Source organism: Hyaena hyaena, unplaced genomic scaffold, assembly GCF_003009895.1.
Source record: "Hyaena hyaena isolate Hyena2069 unplaced genomic scaffold, ASM300989v1 scaffold_292, whole genome shotgun sequence".
In the NCBI taxonomy this organism is placed as follows: Eukaryota; Metazoa; Chordata; class Mammalia; order Carnivora; family Hyaenidae; genus Hyaena; species Hyaena hyaena.
Window position 1 is genome coordinate 1,605,558 of NW_024080924.1, and position 14,151 is coordinate 1,619,708.

Below are 14,151 nucleotides of genomic sequence, written 5' to 3' on the forward strand. Positions count from 1 at the left end.
CTAGATCTGTCTATGGCTGCTAATGCCTTTACACCAAGGAAGACAGCCAAGAAACAGAAAAAAGGAATCACAACTTGAGTATCTGATATCATGACAGAAGAAACAACTTCCTCCTTGATTTGAACACTTACTTAAGGGTGTTTATGGTTAATTTCAGTGTCCTCAATCCTTTTCTTTGGAGAAGTTCACTGAAAATTTAAAGTATGTCTTATATCTTCTTTAGCAAATTTCTTTTAATGTAGGTGTGAATAAGATATATTCAGTTGATTATAAAAATATCAAAGGAATGGCTATTTGCCCTTCTGACTGAACAAATGAAACTGAAGTTGTTCATACATACACAATTTTCTTTTAAATATATCCAAGAAGATAACCACTGAGATTGGTTAATAAAAATAAGGACTGAACATTAATTAGTACCCTTAAAATAACAAAAGCAAACATAAAATACAAAAAGTAGCTTTACTTAGACTTTATGAATTAAATGTCCTCCCTAAGAAAGGCTACAGGTTTGCTACTTGGTCTCCTCTGGGGCAGGTGTGACATGTTGGGGGGCGCTGGCCTCTGCTGGTACAGCTACAGGTCCTGCCACAGAAGCAGTGCTATCGGACACAGAAGGGATGGCTTCTGGATTGGAGCTGGCTCCTGTGTGATCGAGGGTGGACTCAGTCTGAGAGGCTGAGGATTCCTGACTGGATCCGGCATCCGTGAGACTGGAGAGATCAGCCTGAGAAGGATTGGCCTCTTCTTCTGTTTCCAGTTCTGTTTCCTGACTTTGAACTTCCTCACCTTCTTCCACCATAGCAGGTGGTAGCTGTAATAAAGTCTAATGAAAGAAAGAAAACATCAATATGAACTCAAGTGAAAGGAAAACACTGGCTTATAAAGCTGAGCTCTCACATTCATGTTATCTTCCTAAGATACTGTTCAATCTAGAATTTTCCAAAACACTCCTGGCCATTTTATATTACAAACATAGCAACTCTGATGGCAATGGCCTATGTCCTTCTGACTCCAAGGATCAAAGTACATATTAAATCTTCAGAAAAGAAAATAATATAAAAATCAATTAGCTATTTTTAGCAAAAAAAAAATCTGCTAAGACTTCTGCAAAAACATTGTCTCGTTAGGACTGATTGACACAACAGCTCAAGAAAGGGCCAACTTCAATCAAGGAGCCATGTAAGGGGAGGAACCAGCCTTCAGACAAAACCATGGCAAGAGGGAATAGCAGGGCACAAAGCTTCTGTCCCACTCAACAGAACCCTGGAGCAGCTCTACATGCTTAGCCTCCTTCTGGAACAGCTACGATAAAAAAGGCCACCAGTAATGAGTGTGGGTGAGGAGATAAAGCTGCCAAAGCACTCATACACCGCTGCTGGCAACATGGTGCAACTACTTTGTAAAACGGATTGGCAGTTTCTTAAAAGGATGAACACACAGGGGTGACTGGGTGGCTCAGTCGGTTAAACATCGGACTCTTGGTTTCAGCTCAGGTCACGATCCCACAGTTTGTGAGTTCAAGCCTCGCATCAAGCTGTGTGGATGGAGCCTGCTTGGGCTCTCTCTCCCTCTCTCTCTCTCTGCTCCTCCCCTATTCATGCTCTCTGTCTCAAAATAAATAAATAAACTTAAAAAAATTTTTTAAAAAGTTGAACACATATTGACTCTATTACTTCAGCAATTCTACTCCTAAGGAATTTACCCAAGAGAAAGCACAAAGATTTGTACAAGAATGTTCACAGCAGCTTTATTTATAATAGCCAGAGTTAGAAGGAACCCAAATGTCCATCAATAGGTCAACGGGTACACTTGGCACATCCATACGATGGAATATTACTTGGCAATAAAAAAGAAAAGCACTGCTGAAAGGAAGTCCCTGGGGGCCTGGAGAAGGTGGGGAAGGGACTGGTCAAGGATGAGAGGCATTACCAAGGGACACGAGGAAACTTTTGGAACTAATTAGTATGTTCATTATCATGACTGTGGTTATAGCTTCACAGGTATATACATATGTCAGAACACACTGAATTATATACTTAAATATGTGGAATTTATGGTATTATATCCACATAAATGTGTTTTAAAAATATACACGTTATAGGGCACCTGGGTGGCTCAGTAGGTTAAATGTCTGACTCCTGATTTCAGCTCAGGTCATGATCTTGTGGTTCTTGAGACTGGGCTCCACAATGGGCTCTGCATTGACAGTGTGGAGCCTACTTGGGATTCTCTCTCTCCCTCTCTCTCTCCCCCTCTCCAACTTATATGCACACACTTTCTCTCTCAAAATAAACAAACTTAAAAACAAATAAAAATATGGATGTTACATGAATAACAACAACCTTGTTTGGCTTTGCTGTTTTCCCACAGGAATTAAGTACTTTAAAGGTATGATCTACAAAGGAGAAGATTTTTTCTACCACAAAAAATAAGACTGAATTTTAAGAAAACTCACCTGATGATAATGATGTGTGGTCTGTATCAAATGCATGTACATGTTATATACAAAGTTTGCCATCTGGGGCATATTTTTTATTATCTGTACTTCGTGAGATGGTCTCTCTCCATTCTAAAGGGCAAAAAGAAAGTGAGGTACAGTAAGAAAGTTAATATGCTAAAAGTGAACATTCTAGAAGTCCAGGCCTCGTCTTACGTATAAGCACTATGGTTGGGAGGACATAAGAATAGTAACAGGACAGGGTGCCTGGGTGGCTCAGTGGGTTAAATGTCTGACTCTTTTTTTCTTTTTTTTTAAATGTTTATTTTTGAGAGAGAGAGAGAGAGACATACCATGAAGGGGGACGGGCAGAGAGAGAGGTAGACACAGAACATGAAGTAGGCTTGAGGCTCTGAGCTGTCAGCACAGAGCCCAACGTGGGTCTCAAACTCACGAACTGTGAGATCATAACCTGAGCTGAAGTCAGACGCTTAACCGACTGAGCCACCCGGGTGCCCCAAGTGTCTGACTCTTGATTTCCACTCAGGTCATGATCTTTTGGTCATGGGATCAAGCTCCAGGTTAGGTTCCTTGCTGGGCAGGGAGTCTGCTTAGGATTCTCTCTCTCCCTCTGCCCCTCACTTGTGCTTTCTCTATCTCAAAAAAAAAGGGGGGGGGGGCAAGAATTGTCACAGGACATGACATTAAGATGCAAGTGTAAGTGACTGGGGTGCCTGAATGGCTCAGACGGTTGAGCGTCCAACTTTGGCTCAGGTCATGATCTTGCAGTTTGTGAGCTCAAGCTCCATATTGGGCTTGCTGCTCTCAGTGCATAGCCTGCTTCAGATCTTCTGTCCTCCCTCTCTCTCAAAAATAAAGATTTTAAAAAATTAAAAAAAAAAAAAGTAAGTGTCAGAGTCCAATAAGGACTTCATAGAGAAAAAGGGATTCAATTTAAATTCAGTAAAAGGTAGAGACTAAAAGAAAGCTCTAAGAGTTACTACCTTATAATACAATTTCAGGTTGGTAAGTAAAATTTATGAGTTTTGGTCTACTAACTCATGCAGAAGAGTAAGAGATAAACTATCAGTTGAATAGACAGAAAAATCAACATGGTCTAAAGTACTGTCTCTAATATCTTGTATGCTTCAAAGGCAATTATCAATTTTATTCAAAAAGAAAATATTAACACTATTTTTCCTGTTTATGTTTTTCTAAAATAAGCTAATATTACTATTACTTAATACACAGACTTGTTGGTCATGAGGGTGAATATTCAGTAAGTTTTGCACTAATAAAGTATATGGTCAAATGGTAGTCTAAAGTGTAAACTTTATGGCATCTATCAGAACTGGGGGGGGAGACTGTTAAATTGTGGAACTCCCAGATTCAGTAGGTCTGCATTGGAATGAGGTGATTCTGATATGGTTGTTTCCAACAAAAATCTGAGAAACACTGCTCTAAAGTGGTAAGGCATGAAGACAATAAAAAATGTACATTTCTTCCTAAACCATCCTAGAATAAAGACAAACAACTTTCTTATTTATAGTCAACTATAATATGTTTATAAAGTTTCACCCTCTTACTGTAGAAGCAATTCAGAAGTCCGCACAGTTAAAAAAATTTTACCACAGAGTAACAAATTAAGGCACATTAACATCAGAAATATGAAATGTATTAAGTGGTATTTCTCAGAATTAAGCAAGACGGTAGTATTACTATGTAAGCAGGTATCCTTTTGATAATGGTCACCACTTCTGTGTGTCAAGACTGCCATGCTGTTACAGCTACGAAATATTGCCTTCACAACATGGAAGCTTCTTTGTTTGTTTTGTTTTTGTTTGCTTATTTTCGGGTGGCTCTGCTGGGAGCTGCGTCTTCTGAGACATAGAACTAGCTGTACAGCCCTCCTCGCCTCCAACACTGATCTCTTGAGTAGAAGACGGGGAGATGCTCTCAGCTAGGCCCCCAAGGGCTTGACTCCATGGTGTTGTGTAAGGCACTAGTTTTCAAGCCTTCTGTTCACTGGTACTGCCTGATCCCTTCCACATGTCTCCGGGTGTGTTCCTGCAGCCTCTGGATAAGAAGACTGCCTCGGACTTTGTGTTAGGAATCTGCCTGTTTAATAATCAGCCCACAAAAGATTGAGAAGTTCAGAGCTATAGGATTGTGTCCAGACTTCAGAGGCTGACTGACATTCAAGGCTTTACGTGACTCCACCCCATTATATTCCTCCCCTTCTATTCCTCCACAGCGGCACTGCTTTAAAAATACAAATGCAGTTTAAAAAAAAAAAAAGTAATGAGCCTTATTATAAAACACACACATGGAATTTAATCTTTTTTTTCAGAAGGGAGAGTGGTGGTGGGGAGGGGCAAAGAAGTGTACTGTGAACATTTAAAACAGCTTTATTTAAAATCCAAATGGATCTCTAAGACATTGCATTAAGTGAAAAATGCAAAGCCCAAAAGTCACAACCTACAGATCAACTAGTATGCTAACCTTTATGTCAGAAAGAAAACAATCTAAGAAAATAAACAAGTTATTCGCTCCTTTAAGCAAAAGGAATATAAGAAGGATAAACCAGAAATTAAAGGGACAGGTGACCTTTTGGGGCAGGGGTGGCAGAGGGGAGCAAGGATGAGAGGTTTAAAAATGATAGCAGGGATGAGGAGGGAATGGCATTTCTGAGCACGTCCTCTGTTAAGTGTATGTGCTATTCCCTCCTAGTTCTCCAAAAATGTAGGTTTTCTAACAGTTCTCCGAGAGCTAAAGCATTTATTACTCTGTTATCAAGAAATCAGTTAAGTTCTCCTTAAAAAGCTGAAGAGAGGCAGTACAGTACAGTGATTAACAAGGATTCTGGAGCTATACTGCCTGGATTTTCAAATCTTGGATTCTCCACCTGTGAGATGTATGACCAAACTACTAACTTTACTAACCCTTAGTTTCCTCATCCATAAAATGGAGTTAATAAGAAAACCTCCTGAACAGGATTATTAGATGACGTGAGATCATGCATGTAAAGAGCTAACTGCCTGATACCTAGTGAGTACTTGATGTTAGCAGGTATTACTATTTTGCACAGAACATCTAATTCAGTTGCACAGTGTAAGGAGCATTCTAAATCAGTGATCAGATGAGCTATGTGATGCTGTTCCTAGCTACGCTCTGTAAAGGAGTGCTGCTCTATACAATGAAGAAAGAATCCTACCTTTCTACTGGTTGGGAAAGGTTCTGTTGGAATTATATGCAAATGAAGTGGACGGGCAGTGAGCTGGCTGAAAGCTGGAGTTAGTTCGAAACAGTTCTGGAAGAGGGATACTCTTGCAAAAATGTACAGTCCAAGTCTGGCTCTAGACATGGCCACCACCAATCGACGGACATCCCTTTGGAAAACAAACAAAATTAATTAACACAGTTCAAGATTAATAATGTAAGTATTCAGCTTTTTTTCTTTTTTTTTTTTTTTTTAACATATTCCATTCACTATTCCTGTTAAGCTATGGCAATAAAAAGTTAGGCTTCTTAAAAACTTAACAGAATAAACATTAAGTTAATCAAGGTCATGTGACTGGTTAAACCAAGTAAAGTTAATGCTTTATCACCGACCTCCATGTTTTTGTTTTCATGAGGGGGGAAATCATGACCAAAGCATGGATTCAAAGATCTAAGTAGCTATATTAGTATTGTAGTACAAGAAGTCACATCCTAAGAACGTGAAAAAGACAAAAGCACTAGACAGTGAGAAAAAAGGTGGGAACTGAATGAGGCAGTATTCATACTGTGAGTTTTGGAGAGATTTTAATTACAATCATAAAGATGCCCTACTCAGACAGCTATAAATCTCAATGCAGAAAAGGAACTGCTTTTTAGAAAAGTTAGTCTCCAAATACATTTTTGATAAATAAGCAAAAATAAACTATTTTAGAATGCAATAGTTTTTAAACAACTTCTTGAAAATTACATCTTTGTTTACTCTTACATAAAAGTTATCAGTCTAATGGAACCTGATCACTGAGGCTAAGCTCCAAACAGATTTTGACTTACTGACAACATTACAAGAGCTTGGAGAATTTTTTTCTTTTATCTGCCAAATAAAATAATAAAATGAACTCTCATTATAGTTTTGGTAGTTAGTCATATGAGATAAAGGTTTATGTAAAACTAAACGACTGCTCTGTAATAAGAAGATATTATTCCCATAATTCTCTAGCACATAAATACATCACAATAAATGATAAAAATAGATTATTGTTTGTTTTGACAATTCTTAATCCTAGGAGAACAAATGGTTCCTTTATCCTCTAACAGTGAAGCTAAAAGACTGTGTGGGGGGAAAAGTCAGAAATCCTATGCAATGAGAAATGTACTCTGGAAGATTATTTTTACCACCTTACTCTCTTAATTTCTGACACTGTTTCCAACAAACATCATATATTAAAATTTTATAATAAAATGCTATCTCTGTTACTGAAGATTAAAAAGCAAATGTACTAAAAATATTTAAGATTTAAAAATTCAGATGCAATGACAGGAGTTAACTATGCGAAGAATTTGATATTATTACACTCCAAAAAAAGCTTGCCAAACCAAAAGCTACCATAACAATTAATTATACTTTAAACTTAAAAACTTTAAAACTACTTAGGTACAGAAGTTCAAAGTTGAAGCAGATAGTAAAGTGTAATAATATAAACATTTTTCCTTATGTACCTCAGATGGCCCACTGCCCTGGTTCGTACTAGAGAAAGAAGAATATAATCATTCTGTTGACCTTGAAATCTGTCAACAGTTGTCACCTAGGAAGACAAAATGGAAAATTTGGTATCTTTTCAAAAGCACCATAACAAGACTCTAGAGAGATCATTTAAATCATATGCTAGCACAAAAATCTTATCATTAAAATAATACCAAAGAAACATGATCATATACTTGGAATTGAGAAAACCAGCTAATGAACACTCCGAAAGAGACCTCAGTAACCAGGTGAGACTATGTCCCCATGTTATTTACATTTGCAGCACTTATCTTTACCTCTGCTGACAATGAAATAACTATCTGTAGAGTTAACAGTCTTCCCCCACTAGACGGCCCAAGTCCATGGACGCAGGTTCTTTTTATCTCATTACCTGGTATCCCAGTTTGATGCCCAGCAACATAACCTAGTATGCTCACTTAGTATTTAGTGTATTCTTAGTTCTCATTGACAGAATCCTTCTGACAAAAAAATAGCCAAGTAAGGTTCATAGTTCTTTTTGTTCAGTTTGAAAATATATGTACAAATAGGAAAGTTCACACAGGTTTCAGTCTAATATTGACACTCAGGCATTTATCTCTTTTTCAATAATTCAACAAAAAAGTTCAAATGCTTATTTGCATAAACTATAATTCTTGGTCCATACCTTTAGGAATTTTATGAAAAAATCCTTTTTAAATCAACTGCACAGAAGTGTGATTGATATATAATAAAATGTGCTCATGTTAAGTGTACACTAATTTTGACAATATATACCACCCCTAGATAACCACCCCAATGAAGACTTGCATCACCTCAGGCCCCTTTGTAGTCAAAGCTGTATCCCCAAACCTTAGGCAACTGCTGATGTGCTTTCTGTCACTATTATTTTTTGCCTGATTATTTTTGCTTGATTATTTTTTGCCTGTTCTAAAATTCCATAAAAAGTGCAATCATAAAGTACTCTTTTTTGTTTGGCTTCTTTCACTTGGCATGTTTTCAAGATTCATCCCTGTACTACCTCCATCAGAAGTTCACTCCTTTTTACTGTTGAATAGTTTTCCAATTAACAGATATACCACAATTTGTTTATCCATTTATCTGTTTATGTCATTTGGGTTGTTTCTAGTTTGGCACTCTTTCTGTTTTGCTTTAAATTTTGATCCCCATTAGTAAATATGCAGTGTTATATTGGTTTCAGGTATACAGCATAGTGATCCAAGAATTCTACACATCACCTAGTGCTCGTCAAGGCAAGAGTACTCCTTAATCCCTATCACCTATTTAACCCATTCCCACACCCTCTTCCCCTCTGGTAAACATTAGTTTGTTCTCTATAATTAAGAGTGTTTCTTAATTTGTCTCTCTCTTTTTTTCCCTCTCCTTTGCTCGTTTTGTTTTGTAAATTCCACATGAATGAAATCATATGATATCTGTCTTTCTCTGACTTATTTCCCTTAGGATTATACTCTCCAGTTTCATCCATGTTGCTGCAAATGGCAGGATTTCATTCTTTTTTTAATGGGTAGTATTCCTGTGTGTGTGTGTGTGTGTGTGTACATACCACATCTTCTTTATCCATTCACCAATCCATGGACACATGGATACTGCTTCCTTATCTTGGCTACTGTAACTAATGCTGCTGCTATAAACATAGAAGTGTGTACATCCCTTTGAAATAGTGTTTTTGTACTCTTTGGGTAAATACCCAGTAGTGTGACTGCAGTATCATAGCATAGATCTTTTTTTCACTCTCTGAAGAACCTCCTTACTGTTTTCCACAGTGGCTGTAGCAGTTTCAATTTGGTTTGGGGCTAATCTGAATAAAGCTGCAATTCATGTATAAGTATTTTTGTGAACATATGTTTTCATTGCTCTTGAATGACTATGTAGGAGTGAAACTGCTGAGTTGTAAGGTAAGTGTATATTTAACTTCGTGAGAAACTGTCAAACTATTTTCCAGAGGTACTGTGCCAGTTTACACATCCTCCAGCATTGTTCCAGATCCAGAATTCCAGTTTCTCTGCATCCTTGCCAACACTTGGTATACTGTCAATCTTGTCAATTTTAGCCAATCTACTTGGTGTGTCGTTGTAGTTTTAATCTATTTCCCTGACAATGAATGACGGTAAGCATTTTTCATGTGCTTATTGGCCATTCCTATGTCTTCCTATGTGAAGTACTTATTCATTTGCCAATTTTTTACTGGGGTTACGTTTATTTAACAATGAATGTCACAGGAGTTCTTATATTTTGGATTAAGTCCTTTGCTCTTACATATGGATGTAATCCTTGGAAATCTGTTCCCAACCTGACCATGTGGAGAGCTTGTCGGAGAAATCAGCTCACACACTGAGAATGGCAGAGCAGAAGGATGGAATGAATCTTGGTCTTTGATGACATGAAGGAGTCATTCTATAATCCAACCCTGGAGCCATTTCATTTTGGTCTTCTTGTGTGAGAGAGAGAAACTTTCCTTTATTATTTCAGTTTAAGTTTTACTGTTATAACTAATAAAAGGGCTCAGATACTGATGTTCTATTTTATTTCAAAGCTATAAGTTTCCCACCTTCACACTCCAAATTCCTTATGAAGTATTCAGTGTGTCCTGTACTCCTTTCAACTGTCTCCATTTCTGGGTTTTTGTTTTGTTTTCTTCCAGCTTGCATTTCATCTCTTCCTGAATTCTTTCATTTCTCTGCTTTGTAGCCTTTCCTCACAGATATGGTTACTTCATTAAGCATTTTAAAATCTACAGCCAAATGTGTACTCGATGTTTTAATCTGTTCCAGGCCAACTATATCTGAAGCAAATGTCTTGTCAGTGTGCTTTGTGTTAGGTTCCCTTCTCTCACTCTTTCATCACTGAATAAGGGAGTTTCTTGAATTAGCTATGTGCAAGATGTAAAGCTGGGGTGAGCTGGACAGTTTCCTAAAGTTTGGGTGGTTTTCACAACAGATGGTTCTGTTTTCTTCTGCTGCTGTAGAGACAAGTCTACTTTTTGGTGAACATGAAGTCTTCTTTGAACCAACCCAGGATCAGGAATGCTTCTAATTCTCACATCCATTGTTGAGTAACAAGAAGGTGGCTCTTACACTTCCAAGTGCGCCACTCACCTTTAGAAAGTGCTTTCAAGACTGGTCCCCTTGGGGCGCCTGTATGGCTCAGTCAGTTAAGCGTCCGACTTTGGCTCAGGTCATGATTTCACGGTTCGCAGGTTCGAGCCCCATGTTGGGCTCTGTGCTGACCGCTAGCTCAGAGCCTGGAGACTGCTTCAGATTCTGTGTCTCCCTCTCTCTCTGACTCTCCCCTACTTACGCTGTCTCTCTCTCTATCTCAGAAATAAATAAAACATTAAAAAAAAAAAAAAAGACTGGTCCCCTTCATTCTCTTCTTCCCACATTTTTTTTCTATTCTCAGTCACCTCATCTGTGTCATCTCCCTAACAGTGGAGTCTGTCTTCTCCTTCCATTTTCCTGTTATTCTTGGATGATTCCCAGGAAAAAGTGAGAGCACTTTGATATAGCCATGTTTACAACCAAGGTCTTAATTTCATCATTAGTAATATATTTGTTATCCTAAATTTTCAGCCCTTTGTTGATATAATCAAGTGTCTTCGTATTTATCTGATTTTATTTCATACCACATAAAAACTTAAAAAGTATAAAAAATAATTCTCAGGTCTGAAGGTACTTTACAATCTTCCCTGATCCTTAAGAGAAAACTCTCCCACATACAAACAATAAAAAGCAGTACAAATTATACCTTTGCCAAATAACAAAATAAAAAGTTCTACAATTTCTATTTCTATTATAATAGTACATAAATAATGTAATTTCATTATCCTTCATTTTACCAACAAAAAGTTTTGGGATCATTTACTTCTGATTATCATCAACAAGAATCTTTAATGTGGTACTTAAGACAGAAGTTCACAATAAACCAATAACCAATAACAATCTCAGATAGGACTGCCAAAGAATTATTTATAGTTCCCATTATTTCATTTTCTCACATCTTGAAAGGAGATGGCAAAGAGACAAAGTAGAACAATATAAATAACTCATAATAAATACAAATTTTTCCATCTTGCCAACATGATGAATAAGAGAGCGTATATTCATTAAATTACCTTATTTGGTCTTCCAATCAATGGATTGCTTCCACATCGTCTATTGATGATATCACGAATAAGATGCTTTTGCCCATTATACGTTGTCAGAATACTGATCTTGTCAGCAGGGTAACCAAGTAAACACATGTACATAAAAAGTGCCACTACATATTCTGCTTCTCCAAGATTCTGTAATGTAAACATAATCAGACCATGTATTTATTTCCTTTTGTTTCACTTTTACAGAAAGAAAGGCAAACGGGCACAACTGTTCAATTATCACAACTGAAGAAGGGAAGTTAATAACTGAAGGGAAGTTGGATAACTGAACACCTTCCATAAAACTGAGGGATAACCCTATCCAGATTAATTCTGATAAATAAAGAGTATATGGTAATTATTTCTCTTTGATATTTGGAATAAGTATATCAGCAATATATGGAATAATCATAAAATAAGTTATCAACTTAAAGGCTTAATATTTCTGAGACCACCACAATCATAATGGAGAGTAATAATATTCTGCTACAATATACTGCAACTGTAGGTATGAAAGAAATATTAACACAAAGGACCAAGGTAACCATCTAAAGAAGCCAGCAGAAAATCCAGTCTAATAGCATATGCATCTAGCAGTACTGTAGCGGATATCAATTGGGGCGCAATGTTTTTTTCTTTTCCCCTTCTACTTCTTAGTATTTGTGTGTGTGGGTTTTGTGTTTGTTCTCTTCTTATGGTTGCCACCTCTACCAGACCACTTTAAAGTGGGAAGAGAAGGTAGCCTCAAATTCGTCAGTCTGGCTTACATTTATATTTAGCTAAACCTGAAAGCGAGGAAGTGAACACAGGCTGCTTTGTCTAGTTCAGAAGAGACTAAATTAAATGCATCAGAAGAGAGAAGAGAGTAAAATGAGAACATAAAACATGGCATGAAAATCAAGAAAAAGACAAGAAGCTGGATTTCATGTAATGGCAAAAGGAAAATTCTGGAAACCTTCAGAAAAACCATTTATATTCTTATTCTTGGTTATACTCACAGAGCCTGACGCAGGGCTCAAACCCACGAACCGTGAGATCATGACCTGAGCTGAAGTCGGATGCTTAACCGACTGACCCACCCAGATGCCCTGAAAGCAACTACATTTATCTAAGCATCAGCTCTAATGTAGATAAAGTATATGTATATGCTGCTGGATCTTTAATACAGATTATCTGTGTATCCTTCTATGTTTTATTGATCCTCTTTAAAAATCAAATGGGGGGAATGGGGCGCCTCAGTGGCTCAGTTGGTTGAGTGTCTGAGTTTGGCTGAGGTCATGATCTCTCGGTTCAAGGGTTGGAGAGCCAAATCAGGCTCCGTTCTGACAGCTCAGAGACTGGAGCCTTCTTCAGATTCTGTGTCTCCCTTTCTCTGCCCCACCCCTGCTCACACTCTGTCTCTCTCTCAAAAATAAACGTTAAAAAAAAATTACTATTACTTAAGAAAAATAAATTAAAACGGGACCCTACACAATGTATTTTAAAACCTGACTTTTTTCATTTAATATAGCATAAACGTCTTTCCTGCCAGTAAACAAAGTTATAATCTTATGACTCTTAGTGCCTATTCATTATTTCATTATATGAAATAGGTAATAATGTAATTACTCTCCAATGATAGATATTTAGGTTGCTTCTCTTTTCTAAAATACAATGCAGTAAAAGAAAAAGATGTGAGACATTTTAGCATGTAAGTCTTTGCAAACTTGTCCAATAATTTCTTAGGATAAATTCCTTGGAGTGAGAACACAGCTTTTAATACATACTGACAATTTGTTTACCAAACTGCTTTCCTACTAGCATTGCATGAGTATGGAATTTCCCCAAACCTACTCCATGCTGAGTATTATTAGAGATGAAAATATGGTTTGGTGACTTATAGTTGCTATGAATCTCTTTTTTTGTGTGAAAAAGCATATTCTTGTCCTTATTGCATTTTTCTGTTGTGGTACTGATTCTTTTAAAAAGTGGTTTATAAGAGTTCTGTATATATGTTCAGAATTCAAACCCACTATCTGTTAAATCTTGAAAATAAATTTTGTCTCCAACCAATATTTTTCTTTATGATTTCTTGTTTTGGTAATAAGCTTATGGCCTTTCTCACCCCAACATTATATATTCATCAGTATTTTCTTCTTTCTAGTGTGTCTATTTTTTTTCTTTGCTGTATGTATCTTTAACCTATCTGAACTTGAAATTTTTGTGTTGTGTGTGAGGTGGGGACCTAGTTTTTCTTTTTTCAATGGTTAGCCAAATGGTTCAGGATCACTGACTTAGGCAGTAATTCAGCTAGACAAATGCAAAATAAGCCTAAAAGTTTTATGTTTTTTCTTACCTGATAAAAATAAGGATTAGGTTCAGACTCTCCCACTCCTTGAAAATCTTCCACATTGATGAGCTGGAAATCATAAAGCAAGCCAGCGTTTGCTGTACTAAACTCCGGCAAGAGCTGCACGTGGGGTAGGTTTCCCAGATTCTTGTAGCGCCAGTTGTAGAGGTTACACAAGCTTCCCAAAGACAAATCCCGCCCCAAACAGGAAATATTAATAATGTAAAATCTCCTTTTAATATACATAAGAGGGTTCCTAAGGAACTGTGCTCTTCCTTTTAATTCTCGTGTTAACCATTCTGCTCTCATCTTTTTAGCAATAATGCTTTTTCAACTACGTCCCTGCTTCAAGTAACCGAAGGTCAGAAGACTTGATGATACTACAGAGATGGAAGCTCCATTGTGTACTCTGAGATAAATATTATCTTTAATCCTTAAATTAAAAAATCAGGAAAAAAATTCCGGGAAGAGTCTGCAACTTGAGGAATATC

The 14,151-nt window shown here is 37.1% G+C and overlaps 1 protein-coding gene across 1 annotated transcript in view; it reads right to left on the minus strand.

Annotated features, from left to right (window-relative positions):
* Positions 1-443: 443 nt before the first annotated feature.
* Positions 444-14,151, minus strand: part of AQR (aquarius intron-binding spliceosomal factor) — a 94,225-nt gene continuing 80,517 nt past the window's right edge. The window contains exons 30-35 of the mRNA XM_039247259.1: positions 13,667-13,838; positions 11,311-11,481; positions 7,157-7,242; positions 5,655-5,829; positions 2,459-2,572; positions 444-826 (exon numbers count right to left, since the gene is read on the minus strand). Of these exons, the coding sequence (XP_039103190.1) occupies positions 515-826; positions 2,459-2,572; positions 5,655-5,829; positions 7,157-7,242; positions 11,311-11,481; positions 13,667-13,838 (1,030 nt within the window). The 3' untranslated portion in view covers positions 444-514. The remainder of the gene's footprint in view (positions 827-2,458; positions 2,573-5,654; positions 5,830-7,156; positions 7,243-11,310; positions 11,482-13,666; positions 13,839-14,151) is intronic.